General features: G+C 49.3%; 1 protein-coding gene across 3 annotated transcripts in view; it reads right to left on the bottom strand.

Annotated features, from left to right (window-relative positions):
- The window catches only part of INSYN1 (inhibitory synaptic factor 1), a 101,368-nt gene extending 78,102 nt beyond the window's left edge, over positions 1-23,266 (bottom strand). The window contains exons 1-2 of one of the 3 annotated variants that reach the window (XM_073363082.2): positions 22,491-23,266; positions 21,170-21,991 (exon numbers count right to left, since the gene is read on the bottom strand). In XM_073363082.2, coding sequence (XP_073219183.1) covers positions 21,170-21,328 — 159 coding nt within the window. In that variant the 5' untranslated portion in view covers positions 21,329-21,991; positions 22,491-23,266. Of the gene's footprint in view, positions 1-21,169; positions 21,992-22,490 lie in introns of those variants that run through there. The other 2 variants (XM_073363083.2, XM_073363084.2) reach the window with 2 other exon arrangements.
- Positions 23,267-23,653: the final 387 nt, after the last annotated feature.

Here is a 23,653-nt window from a genome sequence, read left to right as displayed (position 1 = left end):
AAGCCCAGCTCCCATTGACTACAGACACTTCTGGAAGTATTCAGAGCTCCTAAAAATCAGAGCCCAGTGTATCAAGCTGGACACACAGAAAATGAGGAACACAGTTAGGGACACCTGTGACATTGCAAAGTGTTCTTGTAACAGTTTTTGTGTGTAATTTCCTAGGGTTTTAAAAGAACCAAATTGGAAAAACAAACATGGAAACACACCAAACAAACCTTCCCCTTCTCCGCTGAAATTCCATCACAGGGAACCACGTTGACACCTACATGGATCATCAGCAGGGCTGGAAATTTTAGACTCACACAGATCTTTGCCACTTGAGTTAACCAATAGCGAGAGCAGCAGTGGAAAACTGGAAAGCGTTAACTACTGGTGTTGCAGCCTGTGTAACACACACAACCCATGTGCTGCTGTAACTCTGACCAAACACAGCACTCCCTTTGGACATGAAACATAAGGGAGTTAGAACAAAGCTGCTCTCCCTGTCACATTAATTCTCTCTAATGTCCCAGGCAAAGCATCTCATCTCTACTTCAAACACCAATAGGTACAGAACTACACAGCCTGCAAGTTACGAAGCCCACCTGCTCTATGTTCATCATGGGAAAAAAACTGACATAGTCAGCATGGTGAGAGTGCCAGGGTGCTGGTTACTTTCTCAGGATGAGGGGGGAGGTGTGATTGAGAGCGGTGGAAGGGAGGAAGCTGAGGATGAGGAAGGGAACTGATGAGTGGAGTGGAGATGTGCTGCTTCATGACAGCCACTTATTTTCTTGCTTTTTATCATTTGCATTGATGGGACATTACTGATTGTGACATTGCACTCCATGTTTTATGGAAATATGCCTATGAGTGTGAATATGATGTAACTGGAATATGCTTTATGCAAAAGGTCTCTTGTAAGGTATCATAACAAAGGTTATAACCTACTGAATATATTCCTTCTACTTGTATGCATGTATCATTTTTGTACCTGAAGCTAGAAATATGAAGTATAACTCTGAGGTCCTATTGTAATTATGCAAAGTGTGGGTCATTAATGGTGGTTTAGAATCTTGATGGCTCCAATTACTAGGACAATTGGTTGTAAATGGTTTATTTACCTGCACGCCTTCGTGTGCGCTGACCCTGAAAGAATGGAGACTAGGGGGTCTTACAGTGACATGTGACCATGTCACATGATACTGGAATCCATCTTAATCCTTGTACTTTTCCATTGATAAGGCAGGGGTAGGGACAAGCACAGATAAAAGATTCCCGCCTTGTGCCAAAGCTATAGAAGGGGGTGGAGCAAGACAAAAGAGGCAGCCAGTCATGAAAAATATCCTGCTTACCACCTGAGATGTCTGCTGGAACTAACAAAATCTGTACCAGGGGAAAGGATTGGGCCCAGACTAGGAAGGAGTCTAGTCTGTGAAAGAAGTTTATTGGAACATCTTTGAGGGTGAGAGATCACTTGTAATCAGTTTCTTAATGTATTAGATTTAGACTTGCGAGTTTGTTTTATTTTGCTTTTGTGACTTCCTTTGGTATGTCTTCACTACCCGCTGGATCGGCAGGCAGTGATTGATCCAATGGGGATCAATTTATTGTGTCTCATCTAGATGCGATAAATCGACCCCCTAGCGCTCTCCCGTCGACTCCTGTACTCCAGCACCACAAGAGGTGCAGGCGGAGTCGGTGGGGGAGTGACAGCAGTTGACTCACCAAGGTGAAGACACCACGGTAAGTCTATCTAAGTACTTGACTTCAGCTACATTATTCACGTAGCTTAAATTGCGTAACTTAGATCGATACCCCCCTCAGACCAGGGCTTTGTTCTGGCTGTTATTTCTTGAAACCACTTAAATTCTACTTTTTATACTTAATAAAATCACTTTTGTTTATTAATAAACCCAGAGTAAGCAATTAATGCCAGGGGGAGCAAACAGCTGTGCATATCTCTCTATCAGTGATATAGAGGATGAACAATTTACAAATGTACCCTGTATAAGCTTTATATAGAGTAAAATGGATTTATTTGGGGTTTGGATCCCACTGGGAGCTGGGTGTCTGGGTGCTGGAGACAGGTAACCTGCTGAGCTGTTTTTAGTTAAAGTCTGCAGCTTTGGGAGCATGGCCCAGACCCTGGGTCTGTGTTGCAGCAGGCTAGCATGTCTGGCTCAACAAGGCAGGGTTCTGAGTCCCAAGCTGGCAGGGAAAACAGGCTCAGAGGTAATTTCAGCACATCAGGTGACAGTCCCAAGGGCATCTCTGTGAACGAACCCATCACAGTGGTGTAGTCAAACAGGGTATGTGCACAGCTGATTGCTTTGAGACAATGGTAATGATTTTAAGTGAGTTTTGAGTGTGGTGGCTGGAGAACAGACAAAGTGGTTACTGGTTTGTTATTTTATGTTTGCTTATTTCGGGTAAGGGAAATAGGGAAAGAAAAGTAAGCAAAATGAGTGAGAGTAAAGCTCAGAAGAAGCTAGAACTGCACAGGTTGAGGATCACTGAGAAGGAAAATGAACACAAAAGGCAGATGGAATTAAGACAAATGGAAATTGATGCCCAAATTACCAAAGAGAAAGCTGCTCATGAAAGAGCCATGGAGTTAAAAGACAAAGAACTTGAGGCCCAGAAACAGGCCCAATTTGAAGCACAAAAAGCTGCCCTGGAACTCAGGCAGCTGGAGGTTGACAAAGAAAAGGCTGCTCACCAGCAAACCCTGGACTTAAAAGACAAAGAAATTGAGGCCCAGAGACAAGCACAAACTGAACACAAAAGGCAGATGGAATTAAGAGAAATGCAAATTGAAAATTGCCAGGGAGAAAGCTGCTCACAAAAGAACCATGGAGTTAAAAGGCAAAGAACTTGAAGCCCAGAGACAAGGACAAATTGACACCCAGAAGCATGAACTGGCTGTAATGGAGTGGAAGAGACAGAATCATTCAGCAGCTGGCTCCACTTCCCCCAAAATCCACAAATGGGAACAGTTATGCCCACCATATGATGAATCCAGTGATATTGCCGAATATTTCCTCACCTTTGAAAGACTGTGCACTCTCCATGAGATTCCTGAGGATCAAAAGATGACTACTTTGGTTGCAAAATTGACGGGGACAGCGCTGGACATATTCAATAAGATCCCTATTGCTGATGCTTCAAACTATGGTATATTTAAGGAACTGATTTTGAAACAGTTTCAGATTATACCTGAAACCTACAGGGTTAAATTCAGGATCCTTAAGAGGGGAACTGGATTAAGTAATGTGGTTTATGTAAATGAAATGAGGGATTTGTTAGACAAGTGCATGAGCGAAAAAGGCATTACAGACTTTGAAGAAATGTGTGATTTGGTTGTTCAGGAGCAGTTCCTGAATATCTGCAGTGACGATGTAAAACTGTATTTGTAGGACAAAAAGGCAGATGCAATGGGACAATTAGCTGGGTTTGCAGACTATTATGAGCAATCACAAGCTGCAATTAAACATAAACCACTGGCAGCGGAGTGCAGGGTTGGTGGAAAGCAGGATCACCGTTTTACCCCTGGGAAAAAGGAGGCTGGGTGTTCACCTCCCCAATCCCCTGTTACTCATCCAAAATCTCCTGTACAAGCAGAGGAGCCCAGAAGGTTCTATCATTGTAATTCCACTGAGCATCTGAGGAATAAATGTCCTGGGATGAGTGGGAACGGGCAGCAGATAACACGTGGAACTGCTGATTCTCACAGCACAGGGGTATCCCAGGCTACTGCCTATTACCATACAGGATTTGTAAAGGTTGCTTTTACACAATCAAGCAGTGAGCATATGCATGCTGTTAAACTTAATGGCAAAGTGCTCCAAGGTTGGAGGAATACTGGTGCAGAGATTTCTGTGGTCAGGAGGGACCTGATCCATGAGAAGGATTTGTTACCAGGAAAAATGCAGGAATTAGAATTGGTGGGAGGTTACAAAGTCCTTGCATCTTTAGCTAAGGTACGCATGGAAACTGGTGATTTTCAGGCTGAACTAACTGTTGCAGCAGTGGCACACAGTTTTGAACTGTTTCTACTGGGGAATGATTTTTTTGATGTGGAAGAATCTGTCCCAGGGTTTGTTAGCAGCAAGAAGGAATCTTGTGCTGAAAGCCCCAGAGGGGAGGGTGAAGTCACATGTGCTGCTGGGGAAATAGCAGAGTGTCTCTTTAATTCCTCTGTAGCAGTGGAAAATGGGCTGTGGGGGCAGGGATGGTCGAGACCAGTTACTGTAGCCCCCGGGCTCAAGGCAGGTCCCTGTGGGAGGAGGTGGACAGAGCCAGCTCCTGTCCTGTGATCATCTCCCTTGGGGAGGGGGATGTTCCACCTTGTAACAGGGAGGCCTTCCCAGCTGCTGACTGCCAGGAAGTTGCAGGTCAGCAGGGGACAGGCTCTGCCCTAGGGTGCACCGGGACATGCATTCCGGAGATGGAAGTTGGGGTCCTGGTGACTGCTGTGGTGGGAACAGACCCCAAGGACTCTGTAGCTGGGAGCAAACCCAACTTGAGTGAAGGGGGGTGGATTTTGCTGGCCAGTGAAGGGTCTGTCACAGCTGGTAGCTGTGAGCCCACAATTGGATCAGGGTCACATTCCTTTTTAGGGGACAGAGGGGTGTCTGCCTTAGCCGGGAGCCCAGAGAGGGAAGTCCAGATGGAAGGTGAGGGGGGACAGGAAGGTCTACCCCCCTTTTGTAGGAAGGCTTTTCCCCAGGAGGAGGGTGAAGGGTCTGCATCTGAAATGCCAGACCCCCTCACCTGTGGATCAGGTTTTAAGGGAAGACTGGCGGTCAGATCTCCTGGCAGGGAGAGTCCACCCAGCTGACCTTTTGGGAACAGAGAGTGGGGTGACCAAGGGGATCTTACAGCCCAAAGCACTTCATTGAAAGATGTTGTTCCTGCTATGGTTATAGAATTTAACATTGTCTCTTCAAGGCAGGAGAAGGAAAAATTTTGCATTTGGGAAGCTTCACAAGCTGTAACCCTACAGGTGATCTGAATGCCAAGTTGGAAGAATCCAAATTTAAAGTGGTCACAGCCTGGAGCTAAGAATATTCCCCAACAAGCAAATGTCTGGGAGCCATTGTGGGAGCAGGTGCAGCCAGCACTTTTTAACATGTCCTTTCACTCTATTACATGGGTGGTACGCCCCAAGGAATGGTGGGTGGACCAAATTCATCCTAATTGTAGTATGTACATAAAAGAATTGAAACAACAATTCAATTGGTGGGTGAGAGGGGACACACCTGGAATCGTTGTCAGAAAAGGGGATTGTGGGCAGCGGGGAACACTATGCTGGGTACGTGGAATCTGGGGGACAAGTGGTTAACCAAACAATTAATAAGCCAAAATGTGAAATTTCAACAACAAATTAATGAATTAATGGCACAGCAACTATTGGCAGTTACCACAGGGTGGAGGACAGCAGTAGAGGTAAACTTGCAGTTAACTCATTGGGCAGGGGACCTGGTGACATGGGTGGGGGATGGCTTCAGAAGATTAACATGGGGAGAAGTGTGTCAAGGTATTCAAAATGCTCAGTTAATAATGTTAATGGATATTATGAGAGATGCTTGGTCATAACAATGGCCTTCAGTATTAAATCGGGCCCTTAGCCCATATTTATCCACAATTGCAAAAACATAGCCATCTACCTGGAAAATAACATACCTGACCTGTGGGGACAGTTCTTGTGTTATTGTTACTATGATACCATGGGAAGGAAATGCAAATAAGGTGGTCCCCTTGAACCCTATGGGAGTAACTAAGGAAGGGGGAACACACTGGGAGCCACTAGGAAATAGGTGGGGGCGATGGAAGCCCCGTAAATTGGACAGTCATCACATTAAGCAGTTGTATATCCAGAGGAGGAATATGGATGTGCCCTTCACCTATGACTATGGAGGAGCAGGATCAATGGCCTATTGCAAAGGGGGGTATTTAGGGGTAACATATATGGGGAACGGTGTATTCTGTTGGGAATGTATGCAATCCTGCAATATAACATTAGGAGGCAAAATCCTTCCAGTATATGACCAAATTATGAACTTCTATACACTGCCACCTGGACAATAGTGCACCCATGGATCAGTGGACTTAATCGTTGTAAACAATTGAACCAGCACCTACTACCCAATGCTGTACCAAGTAGTTGAATTGGTTTGGACAATACCAGATTTCACTGCGGATATTCAATGGACACACAATATGGACAAGAGTACACAAAGATTACAAGAGCAACTTGCTGCAAGCACCAACAGTTGGACACACTTACAATATCCACTACAGGATGGTTATGACAAAATTTTAACCCTATCAAAGGAGGAAAAGAAGTGTTTTTGGTGGTGGCCAGGATGTTGCGGTGGTCAGGACTCTCGGTGTTGCTGTGGATTATCATAGCAGCTGGTGTATTGTTAACTGTATTTGTGTTACGTTGCATATGGAAACAATCAAGGGGGTCACAACCCGCTAGAGAACATCCACTAATTATAACCTATAAGTAATGTAGTAAGCCCTCCCCCTCTGTGTACTAGACAACCCAGACCCAACCTTCTCGGGCCAATTGTAATGGGAAGTCTGGAACAGTAACTGGAATAGGTGTGGTATGCCCATATGAGGGAAGCAGAGGTGAAAGTAAGCTGGTACGCCCCGGTACGGCGTACCGGCAAGAACCGGTGCGCCGTACCAGGGTGGATCGGCTTCCCCAGGTGCAATTTAAAGGGCCTGAGGGTCCCAGCAGCGGCTGGAGCCCCCGGCCCTTTAAATTGCTGCCAGAGCCCTGCTGCCGGAGCCCTGGGGTAGCAGCGGCGGGGCTGGGACGGCGATTTAAAGGGCCCAGGGCGGGAGCAGTGGCTGAGCCCTGAGCCCTTTAAATCGTCCCTGAAGTCCCACCACCGCTTCCCCAGGGCTCCGGCAGGCTCTGGGGACGATTTAAAGGGCCCAGGGCTCAGCTGCCGCTACCTCCCCAGGCCCTTTAAACCACTGCCAGAGCCCCTGGCTGCCGCTGTTACCCTGGGGAGGGGGAAGGAGGCACTTGCTGGTACAGGGTGGGCTGGGGCTGGCTCTTCCGCCTGAGGCCCCGCCCCTTCCGGGTGCCAGAGCCGGCACCAGCCCAGCCCAGCCCCGTACTGGTAAGTCCCTAGACTTACTTTCACCCCTGGAGAGAAGGTGCAGGGCACGGTACTACACAAGGGGCAGTGGGACAGATGGAGCATTGACATCTTCCACCTTGATGCCTGGCCTTATCAGGAAGTGTGTCACCATATGTCCTATGCTTTTCCAGGGATACCTGGGCAGGAGGATCCCAAAAGAAAAAAAGGGGGTGGAATGTTAGGATATAGATATGCAGGTCTGCCTGTAAAGGCCTATACTTTAAGAATTTAGGTATATGTTTATCATTTAGCTAGTTATAGAGACATAAAGAAAGATCAAAATCACTGTCTGCCTGTGTAAGGGCCTTCTCTCACTGTGACAGTCTGAGGCCCTGTTCTTAAGCTAAGACCTTTGGCTAAGTAGCAGAGGCAGCCATAAGCTGGGAAGCGACCAGTCACCTCCTCACATTCCAAACTAGTTCACATTGAAATAAGGTGCTATTGGGCTGTTAGGAATACAATCCTGTCCTGATAGTGCCTATCGCCTCCAGAGAAAGATGGTTAAAGAAAACTTAGTTTGATAGCCTCCTGTCTGGCAAAAAATCACTTCTCAATAGCTGTGGTTGTGAAACCGTCATTTCTGTATGTTTTATCTTTATGGCCCCCACTTTTCTATTGTTCATCTGTCTGGTTCTCTAATTGTTTCTGTCTGCTGTATAATTAATTTTGCTAGACGTAAGTTAATTAGGGTAGTGGGATATAATTGGTTAAAGAATTATGTTACAATATGTTAGGATTGGTTAGGTAAATTTCAGTAAAATGATTGGTTAAGGTATAGCTGAGAATATTACTATATAAATTAGGGGCAAACAGGAAGTAAATTGGGATTCGGAAATAAGGAAAAAGGAACTTGGATTTAAGCTTGCCGGAAGTTCACCCCAATAAACATTGAATTGTTTGCCCCTTCGGACTTCGGGTATTGTTGCTCTCTGTTCATGCGAGAAGGACCAGGGAAGTGAGAGGGTGAAGGAATAAGCCCTCTAACAGTGGGGCCCAACACAAAAAGATTCCAGAGGGAGGGGCAGAGGGGAGGCATGGTTGCAGTGTACCCTTTCCTTGCCAAAACCCCAAACACATACCTGAATTGAGAACCTTCTCCAAAGAAACAGGAGAATCTGTATCTCAACACCTACCATGGCACACTAAGAGTTTGTGAAATGCAATAGACACTGAACAAGTCAAACTATGTGAACAAAGTCTGTCTGTCATAAATTGGCTGTTAATCTTGTGTCTTTTGATACTTCATCTAGGGGTCAAGACAATGGAGCTGATGCTATGGACAAACCCTGTGAAAATGTGTAACATACCTGATTTTTGGAAAAAAACTTTTGTACAGGCTAGGGATGGAAACAAGACAGTACCACAAACATGATGCTTCTCAGCTAATACCTGTAAACAGGCTTAGAGCTCAGCACAGCAGCAAGAGCATAACAGACCTACACTTCTGTATGGAAGGGGAAACTGAGGCACTCCACCTCATGGCATGGTGGCTAAATGCCAAGACACCTACATTTTAGCAGATATTGCTGTCTGCATTCTGTTAGTAATACTACACCCCGGCATGTTTTCAGGCACCCAGAGACCAGGAACCCAGAACTTCGCTTGAACACCTATGAATGACATCATAGGGTTTAAAGGTACTGAGAGGGCATGTGACCACAGACATACAGGGATTTTACATGTAGTGCCTCTGCCATGGACAGTGTCCAAGAGTATGGCAGTAAGTTCAGGAGGAAGGTGTGATGTTGCACTCCATATGTTTTATGGAAATATGCCTATGAGTAACTGTGCAAAAGGACTCTTGTAAGGTATCATAACAAAGGTTATAACCTACTGAATATATTCCTCCTATTTGTATGCATGTATCATTCTTGTATCTGAAGCTAGAAATATGAAGTATAATTCTGAGGTCCTATTGTAATTATGCAAAGTGTGGGCCATTAATGGTGGTTTAGAATCTTGATGGCTCCCATTGACTAGGACAATTGGTTATAAATGGTTTATTTACTTCCTGTGTCTGTGTGGGCTGACCCAGGAAGAATGGAGACGAGGGGGTCTTAAAGTGAAATGTGACATGACCATAGAATATCAGGGTTGGAAGGGACCTCAGGAGGTTATCTAGTCCAAGCCCCTGCTCAAAGCAGGACCAATCCCCAATTTTTGCCCCAGATCCCTAAATGGCCCCCCTCAAGGATTGAACTCACAACCCTGGGTTTAACAGGCCAATGCTCAAATCACTGAGCTACCCCTCCCCGTTGGATACTGGAATCCATCTTAATCCTTGTACTTTTCCACTGATGAGGCAGAGGTAGGGACAAGCACAGACAAAAGATTCCTGCCTTGTGCCAAAGCTATAAAAGGGGGTGGAGCAGGACAAAAGAGGCAGCCAGTCATGAAAAAAACCCTGCTTACCACCGGAGATGTCTGCTGGAACTAACAAAGACTGTACCAGGGGAAAGGATTGGGCCCAGACTAGGAAGCAGTCTAGTCTGTGAAAGAAGCTTATTGGAACATCTTTGAGGGTGAGATATCACCTGTAATCAGTTTCTTAATGTATTAGGCTTAGACTTGCGAGTTTGTTTTATTTTGCTTTTGTGACTTACTTTGTTCTGTTATTACTTGAAACCACTTAAATCCTATTTTTTATACTTAATAAAATCACTTTTGTTTATTAATAAAACCAGAGTAAGTGATTAATACCTGGGGGAGCAAACAGCTGTGCATATCTCTCTATCAGTGATATAGAGGATGAACAATTTACAAATTTACCCTGTATAAGCTTTATACAGAGGAAAACGGATTTATTTGGGGTTTGGATCCCATTGGGAGCTGGGTGTCTGGGTGCTGGAGACAGGTAACATGCTGAGCTGTTTTTAGTTAAAGTCTACAGCTTTGGGGGCATGGCCCAGACCCTGGGTCTGTGTTGCAGCAGGCTAGCATGTCTGGCTCAACAAGACAGGGTTCTGGGGTCCCAAGCAGGCAGGGAAAACGGGCTCAGAGGTAATTTTAGCACGTCAGGTGACAGCCCAGTAACGTCACAGTCACACCGCTAATGTAAAGTTTTCTGTATGGGAGCATTCTCTCTCTCTCTCTCTCACACACACACAAACAAACTTTGGACCTGGATTTCAAACACCCCCAGATCAAGCAGGTTCTGGGATTTTGGATTAGCTGATCATTTTTAAAAAGAGTCAGCTGCGTATATTTGCATCTGATCCCAGGTTCCAGCCCCTCCTTACTGGATGGTTTGGATATTGACGACAAGGTGCAGACTCAGGCCCCTCTCTTCAGTTTTGTTACACAGAGGCTCGTGCGATTCTTTAACTTGTATTTTGTCCCTGTGGGGCTGCTGTCCCCAAGTTCCACTTTGAATTTCAGTTTCAGGACAAACAGAATTGAAGCCATGGAATTTCACCCCCTCTGCTAGTGCCCTCTGGTGGACTCTCTCAGTGGTGGCTTAGTTGCATGATGTCATGTCCTAGATTCCTGCGCCAGCACGTTTTCTACAAGCCATTTCACAGTTTCTCCACCTCAGGGCACAGCAGGGCTCTGGTCTGTTCCTAGCTCCAGCTGGCTGCTTGGTGAGTCTTCGTGCCTGGATGCTGTGCTACCACCTCATGCATTTGGATAGGGTTTTATGCATTGTTGTATCAATGCTATACATTGCCATTCAGTTGGGCATGTTGTAAAACAGTTCCACTTTAGCGCCTCTGTCCTGCCAAGAGCCCTGTGTTGGCAGATTAGCAGCTTGTGCATTTGTGAATCCTGTGTGGTTCTTTTAGGGCAACCAAGGGCTGATTTGGCAAGGACTTCCAGGGAGGTGATATCTAGTAATGGCACCACAGGTCCATGGTAAATATACCATGGGCCAACCCACTTCCTGGGGAGCCCCATTACACCAGCCTGGCCCCTGAAGATTTTCCTTACCTGCAGGAAGTAAGGTTTACAAGACCTCAGTATTATTCATGGACCCATTTCCCAGCAGGGGTCAGCAGCGATTACAGTGAACCTTCTGAGAAGGTACAAGCACCTGAACATAGGAATGGACAAACTGGATCAGACCCGAAGTCCATCTAGGTCAGCAGCCTGTCTTTGACAGGGGCCAGCATCAACTGCTTCAGAGGAAGGCACAAGAAACCCACACTAGACAGATGTGGATAATCTGCTCCACCCCGCTTTCCAGTAGCTAAGGGTTGGTTTAAACCTGGAAGCATGAGGTCTAATATCCCTGCCGGAACATTTGTGTCGTCACTGACTATAACTCCGGGGATTTTCCATCTCCATATGAGCCCTAGCACCTGCTAGCCTGTTAGAAGTCCCTGCGACTATAATGGGTCTCACAAAGCCGCTGTATCAGAGCTCCTCTTAGCCTGAATTTTGTAGGTTGGGCTCATCTCTAGCTAGGGCATTTATTGTCTCATGCTGACATTACATGCTGCTGACCAGTTGCTGCTCATTCTTCTGGCATTTGTAACATGCCCCCCGGGACAGAAACAACACCATATGGTGTGAGAACTTTGCCTTCCCCACCCAACAAAATCTTAACGCTGGTAAGATGAACGACATTTCACCCTTCTTCAGCACCTTGCAGGGTCAGATCTCTGCCTGCTTTGCTCACCATTCACTAATGGAGCCTTACAGTACTTACGAATTATTCCAGGCCAAGGGCACCCTGAGTCAAAGCTGACAGTGGAACCCGGATCCCCTGATGCCGGGGTCCCATTTCTAGGGGTGAGGAAACAATGTCTATTTAATGGGGTGGGGCGGTGGGTGGGACAGAGAATCACTTCTATTTTCAATCCTTTGTTTTCCCTTTCCAAAAGTCAGTTTCCACAGATGGATCCATTGTTATTTCACACATAGCCATGGACCAAGGTAAACATGGTGTAAAGGGCCCCACTCACCACAGGTGTGCATCCTTGTGGTTAGGTCAGGAAATTAGCTCTCTCCCCATCTGGCACTGCTCACCACTGGTTATTCACCCTGTGATGTGCCCACCTCCCCTCCCCCGCCCCGCCTCCTTTACAACTCGACTCTCTGGCCAGGTCACTACACAGTCCCCCATCCTGGGGTGACAGAGTCCCACTGGATAAGCTGTCCACATGCCACCTCAGGCAGCTTTCTGTTCCACCTCCAGATCCTGGGCCATGTCCCCGTGGCTGGCAGGGGAACCCAGGCCCACCCACTACTGTGAACTCCAGCCCAGGGACCCTCCGACTAGCAATCCAGCTCTGTTCACTCTCAAGTCCCGGTTGCTGATTCCCTGGGCTCCTTTCTACTCAGCCTCTATCTCCTCCCCTATCTCTGAGTTTGCCATCAGAGCTTCCCCCACTCCCACTTCACCCCTGTAGGCCTCTTGTAAGGCTCCCTAGACGAGGCAGGACCTTAGGGCTCACTCACCCCTTGGATCCTCTCCTTGCCTCTGACCAATGCACCTTTCCCTCCAGGGAGTGACCACAGGCCTCCTCTTTGCAGCCTCCTCCTGCTCTGCCTTCCTGGCTTTACATGCCTATCCCAGCTCCTCTCAGCTGGGCTTCCTCTGCCTTTAGGCTCTGCTTCCCCTCCAGGTGCAGTGTCTAAGGTTAATTGGCCCCCCGGCCCCCATTAACCCACTCAGGGCTCATGTGAGGTGGACAGCCCGTCGCACATGGTTGAACAGAGTGTACCACTGCTCATCTGGGGAATCTGGAGTTTACTCACATTTTCTTTTATTTACAAATCTAGCCAAATCATTAAATAAGGATTAAAACACAGCATGGTCACTTCTATGTGAAAGTGAGTGCCCAAAAACAGTCTAATGACACTTCTGGCTTTCGCCCAATGTCATGCTAGCCTAAATCCCAATCATAATACGGGCATCTCGGCTCACCCACAACATCTGCCAGGCTACTGCTCAGCCTGGAACGCCAAAACGGTTAGTTTACCCACTGCTTTTTTTCCTCACTAACCTCCCCTCAGTGATTTCACAGCTTTCTTTGCAATGAGACATGGGGACATTTCTCTCCTACTACAAGGCCCAGCTGTGATTTTTCATGGCATCTGCTGTGCCAGGTAGGAAAGTGCGTGCAACTGCACTGTTTGTGTTACATGACAATGTAATTGCTGGCAGAGAGAACACATTTTCTCTGGATAATTTTTGCGGGGCCAGAGGGCAGATAGGGGAAGATCTGGCCTTGAGTGCGAATACTGGCAAAGGAAACGATGGTGCAGAGGTTTCACACAGCTCAGTTCACAACTTAGCTAGACTCTGTGGGCCAGATCCCCAGCATATGTGAATCGATGTAGCTTCACTGAAGTCAATGGACTTACCCCAAAAATACAGCAGCTGAGGATCTCATTTGCCTTTCACCCTGAGGGAAGAGACTGACATAATTTTCAGCCCTGGAACCTTAAAGGGACATCAGGGCCTTAAAAATTACCCTTGTCTGAAATTATTGCACTTGCTACAGCTGTAACACCTATAATTCCCGTAACAGAGATGGAGGAAAAAACACTCTCCTCCCTCCCACCCCCACCCCAGTTTATTTGCTTTGTATATTTGACTGTACTTTTTGTCTAGTCAATTTCCCTGCTTCTTCTGTGCAATCGATTAGTCAGTTTCCTCACTTGTCCGCATGGGTCTTTCAGGCAGCAACAAGGGAGAAACAAATATTGTTAAATTAGAAAACTGTGATTATAAAAGCAGGAGAACGGGCAGGGAACTACCAGGAAGATTTAGGGCTTGGAAGCAGTTAAACAGATTTTTGATTTTTTTTTTTTAAGAAATAGACTGCACTTCAAGTGGATGGTGTCCCTTTAAACTGTGACTTTTCCTGCTCTATATTTCTCATCCTGTGGGATGAATTGCATTGAATAGCACTGAATTCCTGCACAAGACATCCCTCCATCCTGCAGGATAGGATATTTGAAGGCTTCAAGGTTGTACTTTGAGTTAGTTACAAGGATGTTTGGGGTTATGTCTATGCCGTGAAAAGGAAAGGTGATGTTCTATAGATAGTGTATAAGCCCCCCAACACACCCTTCCCCGCACACATCCTAGCTTTCTTCTATGTGGCTCTGATCCAAACGTCACTGGAAAGCCTCCTACTGACATCAGAAGGTTTTGGATCAGGCCCAGCTGTTGCACCAGTGTGGATAGTCAGTTAAATGCCCATTGCACTAAACAAAGGGCCAAATTCATTCTCAGCTAAGTCACACCAGGCATGAATCTGGCCCCAGCTGTCCACCATGACTTGCTACAGTGGGAGTTAATGTTGATTGACTCTGCCAGCAGGACACCTATTTCTATCTCTGATTCTTATCCACTCCATTCCTGCACTTGGAACAGGGGCAGAGGAAGTGGGGGCAAAGATTGCTTCAAGCCACCTTTGCATTCCCCATATACTGAGGCTGTTTGGGGTCCAGTACAATGCCTGACATCAGTTAGAGCAGCCACAGGGCTGCTCTTACTTATGCTGTGCTTACCATGGCTCCTGTAGGTGCTGGAAAGCAGTGAATAACTGGAGAACAGAGTGCTCCCATCAGCTCCCATCCCTGCCTGGGCACATTCCTTCCCTCCCACCCCCAACCTTGCTCCTTTACCCATCCCTGCCCGGGCCTGTGGAACCATTACCAGAGAGGTGTAAAGGGGCTTTAGTGGAGTTTTCTGAGATTTACTCTTTACTCAGAATGCTTTCTGCAAATAATAGTTAGTTTGTACCTCACACATGAGCAGTTTGCTGTGACTAGTGTGTAGTCAAAATTCTAGCTGTTTTGATTGGCCACAAAAGTCACATGGTATACTAGGGAGCTCTGATTTCACAAACTTTATTCTAAACTCACGTTTGTGGTTTCATTACAAAAGTGAAATTCATTTTACAGAAATATTTTGCACTATTTCTTGAATATTAGCTGTTCCCTCAAAACCTCCCAACCACTAGGAGGCACTGTGGTCTAGTAGTCAGGGCACTGGACTGGGAATCAAGAGACATTGGGTTTATTCCTAGCTCTGCCACTGACCTGCTGTGTGAGTTTGCTCAAGTCACTTCCTCTCTTCGTGCCTCAGTTTCCCATCTTACCTTTTGTCTCTGTTTAAATTGTAAACTCTTTGACAGGGGGCTATCTTTCACTAGGTGTCTGTACAATATCTTCCCCAATGCCACGTAACACAATTTCTAGTCTTACTTGAGGCCTGTAGGTGATAGTGTAATATAAATAATAATACAGCAACTGGCTGCAATTTTGGGGCAACAACACCACAAAAAGAAAAGGAGCACTTGTGGCACCTTACAGACTAACACATTTATTTGAGCATAAGCTTTCGTGAGCATCTGATGAAGTGAGCCGTAGCTCATGAAAGCTTATGCTCAAATAAAGGTGTCAGTCTCTAAGGTGCCACAAGTACTCCTGTTCTTTTTGTGGATACAGACTAACACAAAGACACAAAGACAGGGAAAAGGTTAAAAATTTCAATGCAGAGTCTCAAGAAAGATTTTGCCCAATTCAAATACTGTTGCCTATGACACGGAAGGGGTGAGCTGGTGAGCAGACTCCGTGAGCGCATGACCAAGTGTTCTTCTCCAACGGGACACCGTCCACCTGATTTTTTTTTTTTAAATCGGTGATTCCAGTTGAACCCCCCCACTCCAAGTTTGATTCTGCGAGTTCACCCTTTAAACAGCATGGCTGAGATTGTCCTTTACATTTAGTTCTCTTTACACTGCTCTGGCCACATTATGCAGGAAGTCAGACTAGATGATCAGAATGGTCCCACTTGGCCTTAAATATCTGTGAATCTGTGAAAGGGGTCTTAAAGTGAGCATAAATTACATCCACTCTCATTGTGAGCCTCCTTTAAACTGCTGGTGTGGTGTACAGAGATCTCAGTGTAGATGAAAAACCAGCTTCAAGTTCTGATTATTTTTTTAAATCCTTTACAAGATTTTTATAAGAGTTTTTCATCTCCCTTGCAGATGTTTAGAAGGGTCTTTTCTGCAAGGGAGATGCCGACTGATGGACTATACCATGGAATCAGTGAAATGGATTCTACACCAAGTGGGTTCAAGTACATAAAAAAAACAAATGGAAGAAAAATTCTCCCTTGTATTCATTTCAGATTCAGCAATCATAGGTATGTCTTGGCACGACACTTGGTTTCCATGGTCAGGAAGAAATGTTCTTTTTCAAACTGCCCTTTCAAAACACTGCTTCCAGTCCCAAGGATAGCCCCTGTCAGAGTATAGCCGTTCAGAAGTAGGTCAAGCTGTAGATCTCAGGTAGGAGCCAGTGCCATTAAGCTTTGCTTAATGGATACTGACCATGTCCCCTATTTTAAACATAAAGCACTTTCCCAGGTGGAGAGTCACATGGGGAAGGCAACGACCTCATCTGGAGTACTGTGTCCAGTTTTGGGCCCCACACTACAGGAAGGATGTGGATAGATTGGAGAGAGTCCAGCGAAGGGCAACAAAAATGATTAGGGGTCTGGAACACATGACTTATGAGGAGAGGCTGAGGGAGCTGGGATTGTTTAGCCTGCAGAAGAGAAGAATGAGGGGGGATTTGATAGCTGCTTTCAACTACCTGAAAGGGGGTTCCAAAGAGGATGGCTCTAGACTGTTCTGAATGGTAGCACATGACAGAACGAGGAGTAATGGTCTCAAGTTGCAGTGGGAGAGGTTTAGATTGGATATTAGGAAAAACTTTTTCACTAAGAGGGTGGTGAAACACTGGAATGCGTTACCTAGGGAGGTGGTAGAATCTCCTTCCTTAGAGGTTTTTAAGGTCAGGCTTGACAAAGCCCTGGCTGGGATGATTTAACTGGGAATTGGTCCTGCTTCAAGCAGGGGGTTGGACTAGATGACCTTCTGGGGTCCCTTCCAACCCTGATATTCTATGATTCTATGACCAATCTGCTGGCAAAACTGGGGTGCTAGGTGTGGATGAGGAAGACTTATCCCAGCTCTTGGGGAGTTCAGCTTGGAACAGGAAGCTTCTTTGAAACTTCGCGTGCTAATAAATAATGACAACTGGCTCTTATTGAGCACTTTTCCCCACAGATCTCACTGCCTTTCAGTCTGAAGGATCTCAAAACATGTTACAGATTGATACATACAGCAAAGACTTCAGCAGCCCCTGACATTCTCTCTCTTCCGGGCTGAGGCTGGGCAGCTGCATTACTTGTGACAGCTTGGAGCAACAATGAGTTATAGTTTTGGCCAGGAAGCGAAGAAGAAAAATGCATCTGATTGAAATGGCAGCAGTTCGGTATAATTAGCCATAGTGGCATTTGGCCAGGAGGTTGGAGATAAGGCCCTTTGCTGTTGTGAAAAGTTCTAACAGGCCTTGAAAGTGCACAAGTGCTCTGGATTTCCATGTAACATCTCACTCATTAAACACTGCACCCGCATTGGTTCTGTCCTGACTTAGAAGGAAGAGAGCCATGTACTACGGGTTGGCTTCTGCCACTCAGCTTACATGTGCATTCCTCAGAATCATGACCTGGCAAAACTAGGGCAACTCAGGCACTGAATCATCCAACTCACCTCTAGGCTTTTCCCTGGAGGTCTTCATTCCAGCACTGACCTGGCCTCATCCCTGTACTGACCTGACCTCATCCCACTCTATCAGCTCAGACAGGATTCCACGGGAGTCTCAGCTGCAGAGTCAAAAAATGCACAGGCTCCAAGAATCCAGCCTCCAGATGAAGGACTCCAACTAAGCAAGAGTGTCTGGTCATCTCCAGTGGGCATGAGCCACATGCCCACATGGAAACTCATTGGGCACTCTTCACTTGACATCACCTCCAGCGCAAGGGTGCCCTGTTTTAGGCCCTTTCCCAGCTCAGCCTCTGTTACTAGAGTTTTCTGTCTGAATCGCTCTGCTAGGCCGATTCTCAGGATTTGTTACAAGAACAATGCTTTGCCCTTTCTTCTGAGGCTCTCAAAGCACATTATGGACATGACAGGATTTAGCCTGGTGAGGCAGATAGATATCACTCTCCCTGTTTTACAGGGGAGGAAACTGGGGCACAGAAAGGCCAAGTGACTTGCTGAAGGTCAAGAATACCTTCCTATGCCTTAACCACATGGCCCAGCCTCCTTTCTGGGGAGCTGAAAGACACGTCTCTTCTAGAGCTACTATTGTGTTTCCAGCCAGAGGACAGCAGCTACCAATACTTTTGCTTTCTCTCTCTTCTTCCCGCCAAGCCCTAGCTCTGCTCCCTAGTCTAGTGTTATCATTTCTAATCTTCCCCTCTAGCAGGTATTGATCACTCTCCAAAGAGGAGAAGGATTAGCTGTTAGTCACATAACACTTGGCTAGCTGGTTGGTTCCTTCCATCAAGCAGCCCATGATTCTGGCCACCTGCATCTCCGCAACAGGGCTACAAGTTTGCCTAAAGCCCCCCAACAAACCAAATGTGACCCCATAGGCACATACCATCAGGATGGGCCTGATGGTGCATGATTCCTTCTAGGCTCCAAAGTGTCCCATAGGGCAAAGAGGGGAATGTGTGTATTTCACAGACTCCCTGGTGCTGAAAGCAGTCATTCAAGAGGGGTTTGATCATTGCTCAGACACACAGAGTTTCTCCTGCTGCCTGCACCTCCCACAGCACAGGTTGGGCCGAGTCAGGAGAGAGATGTAGAACAACAAGCCACAATAAGCAACCTGCCCCTCTGTCCTCTGCAAAGCCTTCATGCCCACAGATTCTTCGCCCCAATGGAAATCCAGTGAGCCAAGGAATAAGTGCAGCAGGATTTACCCCATAGATTCCTATGCAATTGCTGCTTGCATCTCCCCACCCTGTCTTTGATCCTTGGCTGGTTTTTTAAAGCTCTGCTATTATTTCCCAAGATGGGTTATTTTGGGCAAGGCTCCAGAGCTTGATTGTGGCTGTGAGCTCTGGCCAAGAGGCATGGAGAGGTATAGGACTTCCAGTGCCAAGTGGGGATCTGGCAAGCTGGCTGGCTCAGTCAGCTCCTCCTCACTTGGACTGGATGCCACGTGCACTCCCTTTTGCATCTATGGCCCTGCCTTTGCCACGTCACTAGTGTTGCCAGCAGTGCTAAGATGGGGTCTGATCCAAAGCTTACTAGAGTCAATGGAAAGACTCCCGTTGACTCCAATGGTTTGGATCAGGTCCCTGGAGCCTCAGCTCTGCTCCCCAGCCATTCTATCCATTTCCCCTGCACAGGGGTGCAAGGTTGAGGAGGGGAATTCCTTGTGATGCTGTCCACCATGCAGGCCCAGGCACAATCCAGACTTGGGAGGAGCGCAGGAGGGGAGGCAAGAGCAAAGAAAGATACCCTTGGAGCTCAGCCAGAGTTGAATGTGGCCCAGTATGTTTTCTCATGGACACGTTATAGTGAAAGCTAGTCATGCCCAAATGATTCCCAGCAGGAGCTTCTATTTTCACACAGGGAAATGTTTGAAATTTCTGCCCATAGCTGGTGCCATGCCCTTTGGAAAAGCTGAGCCAGCTTCTTCAGCTACTACTGCTTCCTGGCTGGGGGAGTGGGACAAAAACCCATTTAATTCGCCATTTAAGGGCCAGATCCTCAGCTGATGTAAACCAGCAAAGGGCTGTGGAAATCAATGGAGAATCTGGCCTTGAGATTTTAGCAGACCCTGTTGATGCACCACCCAGTTTGTGACATCACAGCACTTCCTCCTGCCCAGCCTGACAGACGCAGGCCTGCCACCTGGACAAACCGGCCAAGGGAGGTTGGAAATAACTTGCATCCATGGCAAAATTCACTCATATGAGGGACAGGAGAATTGTTGGCCTGAGGGTTAGGTGGAGGCCTCCTGGATCCTTTGATTTCAGGGTTTCTCTGTGAGATTTGCTGCAGTCTACAATTTTATGCCAGCTCCCAATTAACCCCTCCCCCCCCATCATTAAGTTTCTCTCTTTCTGCTTGAAAGATCCAATCTTCACAATGCCAAACTGACAGGCTGCTACTCTCGTCACCCAGGGCAGCATGCAGTGAACTGTAGCTAAATATTCAATCGGATTCACCAGATCAGCCTTAAGGAAGCAACGCTTATCTGGTATCATTTAAGGACAGGGGATGTCTCCTCTCTCCACCCCCTTTTCTTTAAAGAAGGCAAGGAAATTAAACACAAAAAAACGACCTGACTGCAGCACATAACAGTCCAAAGCACAGCAAGTCATAACATCCAATGGGGAACCCAAACAACACTAGCTCTACTACACTGTTCACACAGGTGGAATGTCTAGGTTACTTCTGTGATTCACAGACACAGCTTGGTATATTAGGACCTGATCCACATGGGGGCCTATTGGACCCAATCCTCCAGGGGTCAGATGCCCCGAGCTCTACACTGGGCTCGATCCTGTGTGGAGCTGGGCAGCCCATGGCATTGAAGTCAATGGAGTCAAGGGCAATTGGGAGCCCTTCTTGCTTCTTGGAAATCATCCACCATAAACATAAAACAGGCACAGGCAGCCCTGCTAAGGGCGCTGCTGGGACTGAGCTGTTGCATTCGCTGATTTGGGGAGCATCACCTCTCTCCTGTGAAGGGCTATCCTGAACATGGAGATGGAGGAAGGCAAAAAAATGGGGGCCGGATTTTCCGCTGACATGGTGTATGTGTGTGGTGGGGGGGTGTCATGGACTTTTCCACAAAAAGAGTGCAAATCAGACAGCAGTCAGGATATGCACTCGTGACTTGACTGTCTGGGGTTTAGGGCAATAGGGGAAATCTAATTTGCCCCCTACACACACACAAAGAAGCTGTACCCACAATAGGGGACCGGGACAGATCGAGGACCAGACGGACACACACACACACAGAGGCTGGACCCACAACAGGGGCCGGGGAGACAGATACACACACACACTCAGTACCCACAATGGAGGACACACTCACACACATACACAGGCTGTACCCACAACAGTTTGCTTCTCCTAGCCAGGCCTGCTCCATGAAGGGAATTCTTTAGGCATGGCAGAGCCTGGAACTTTGGCCCGCTTTGGGACTCCCCATGGTGCCCCCGCCGCAGCGGTGCTCACCTCCCGGAGCTCCTTGGCTACCTCCTTGAGCTCCTGCAGGATCCCCTCCAGCTGCCCGATCACCATTTTCATGCGGCACCTGATCTGCTGCCTCTCGCTGCTGCTGCCGCCGGCGGGGTCTTCACTGGGCTGCGTGTTCTGCGAGCCCCCGGAGCTCATCCTTCACAAGCTGCCTGGGCGCCCGGCGCTGTCCATTCTGCTCTCCCCCAGCCCGGCCTTGCCTCCGCGGAGCCCCTCTCGGCCGGGGAGAGCTCACCATCTTAACGTCCCACGCGCCAGAGAGCCGCAGCCGCGCTCTGCCTCTCGCCGCTCTCCGCACCAGCAGCTCACAGCAGCGAGGCGCGGGGCAGGACTAACCAAACTCAGCTCCGGGGACCCAGCCGCACGCCCATGGGACTGGAGCGCTGCCCGGTCGCAAGGAGCCGCCTTCTGCCGATGGAGATCCACTGGCAGGCGAGCCCTGAGTGATTCCTTCCCTGCTCCCAGCTAGCGAGAGAGGGCGGGCAGTGCCCGTCTGCCCGGGTCTTGCCGGCTCTCCGGACAAGGCATAGCTCCGGATGTTTTATAGAGGCTGGGAGCAGCGCCGCCTCTTCCACCTGCTCAGTCTCTCCGCCTCGTTTGTAGCGCGCACTGAGCCCCCATGGGCCGGCTCCGGGCACGGCGGCCACCTGTCCGGGCGAGCTTCGCCCACTTGGCTCAAGGGCAGCGAACGATGATCCTGGGATATTCGCAGCAGGACGAACTCGGAAAACGCTTCGCAAGATCCACGGCGACTTCCAGGGCCGGGGCTGGTGTCCTGGGGCTCGGGGAGCCGCCGGCCTCCTGCGGAGAGACCAGTAACGCGTCACTGGGCGAGCCGGGTTGGGGCCCCAAGGGCCGGGCTGGCCCTTGGCTGTGCGGGGCGGGACAGCTTCGCCCCGTCCATCCCTGCAAGGGCCAGCGGGGCGCCCTGAGGCCAGCCTCCGAGCCAGGATCGCAAGGGTCCCCCCTCCACCCACGACCCTTTCTTTTCCGAGAGGGGACCCGGATTTGGAGCCGGCTCCGCGAGGACTGTTGGCGTCAGCAAAAGGAACCAGCCCCTCCCGCAGACTCCCCTCAAGCCCAACTCCTCCCGGCGCAGTGACCAGCCACAAGCCCCCATCGCTGGGGTAGGTTAAACGAGGATGCTGCATCCCAGCTTCCGGCTGCCGGCTCTGCGCACTGTTGGGGCGCCGTGCCGGCCTGTCAAACGCTGCCAGCTCTGCCATCGCAAAGTTTATCTACCAGCCACCCCGCGAGAGCCATAAGCCAAGCGAGGCGGCCACGAAAACCAGCAACTTACTAGCCCGGCTCTCCCGTCTCCTGCGCAGGGGCTCCGGCTGCGGTTGCCCCCGGGGTCACCAGAGCCAGCTCCGCGGCTCTTCTTGGCTGCTGCTCCCGGGAGATGCCATCCTGATCCGTCCCCTCCTTGCCCCTTGGAGCAGAGCCTGCCGGCGGACAGGAAGCGCGGAGAAGGGAGACTGGCGTGGGAGGGGGAGCGCCCTGTTGTTATTCTGGCTGGATCGCCGAGAGTGGAGGAGCGGAACCGGCTCACAGGAGGAGGGGTGCTGCCACGCCGTGTGCGGGGGAGGCGGCCGCGCACCCCCCCTCTCCAGCGCCACAGTGCAGTGCCACTCGTCCGCCTTCGCTCCGGCGGCCCATCGTGCGCACAGAGCCCGCGGGCCGCTCCACAGGTGCCAGGGTCTGCGGCCGACACACAGCCCTCCTGGGGGTCCTGCGGCTGGCCGGGAGGGCTCTGCCAGCGGCCGCGCCGGAGCTAGTGGGCTGGGCACGGCAGCCGGGACGGCTCCCGCTGCAGCGGCAGCTCCTTGAGCGCGGGGCTCGGCCCCAGGCTGGGCTGCTGGCTGGGAGGCGCCGGAGCTCCCCACATGGCGGGGGGGCCCGGCGGCGAGCGGCTCAGATCCCTCCTTTTCGCCCGCCCTGGGAGGCTGGTGCCCGGCCTCTGGTGCCCCGCTCCGCGCGGGCAGGAGCGGCCATGGAGGGAGCCGCAGTGGGAGCGCGCTGAGCCGCGCCGCGCGTCCTGCCTGGAGCCGGGCTGGTGGCGCCTGCAGCCGGGGCTCCGCGCACGGGCGTGTGGCTGGTGCTGTCAGCGAGGGGGCAGAGCCAGGCAAAGCAGCCGGCGCTTAAAGGGGCAGAGCTCGCCTGGCCGCCTGCGGCAGAGGGGGTACCAGCGCCCGGCTTTGCCAGGCGAGAACCCCTCCCGACCCCGGCTGGCTGCAGGGCTGGTCAGCTCCAGCTGGACCCCCCTGCAAGGGAGGGCGGTGGCATTTAAGAGGCAGGAAACTGAGGCACACGGAGGGGCAGAACCATGCCCCATCTCCCAGCGGCCAATGGTAAAGCCAGGACGAGAGCCCCTGTCTGCGCTGCCCCATGGTATATCTGCTCGATCACGGGGAAGATATCTGGGCTGGCAGTCTGCACACAGGCCTGCTGGCCAGGAATGCC

The sequence above is a fragment of the Lepidochelys kempii genome, chromosome 10, assembly GCF_965140285.1.
Source record: "Lepidochelys kempii isolate rLepKem1 chromosome 10, rLepKem1.hap1, whole genome shotgun sequence".
Taxonomy (NCBI): domain Eukaryota; kingdom Metazoa; phylum Chordata; order Testudines; family Cheloniidae; genus Lepidochelys; species Lepidochelys kempii.
The sequence above is the reverse complement of the archived record's forward strand: the minus strand, read 5'-3'. Positions and strand labels throughout refer to the sequence as shown.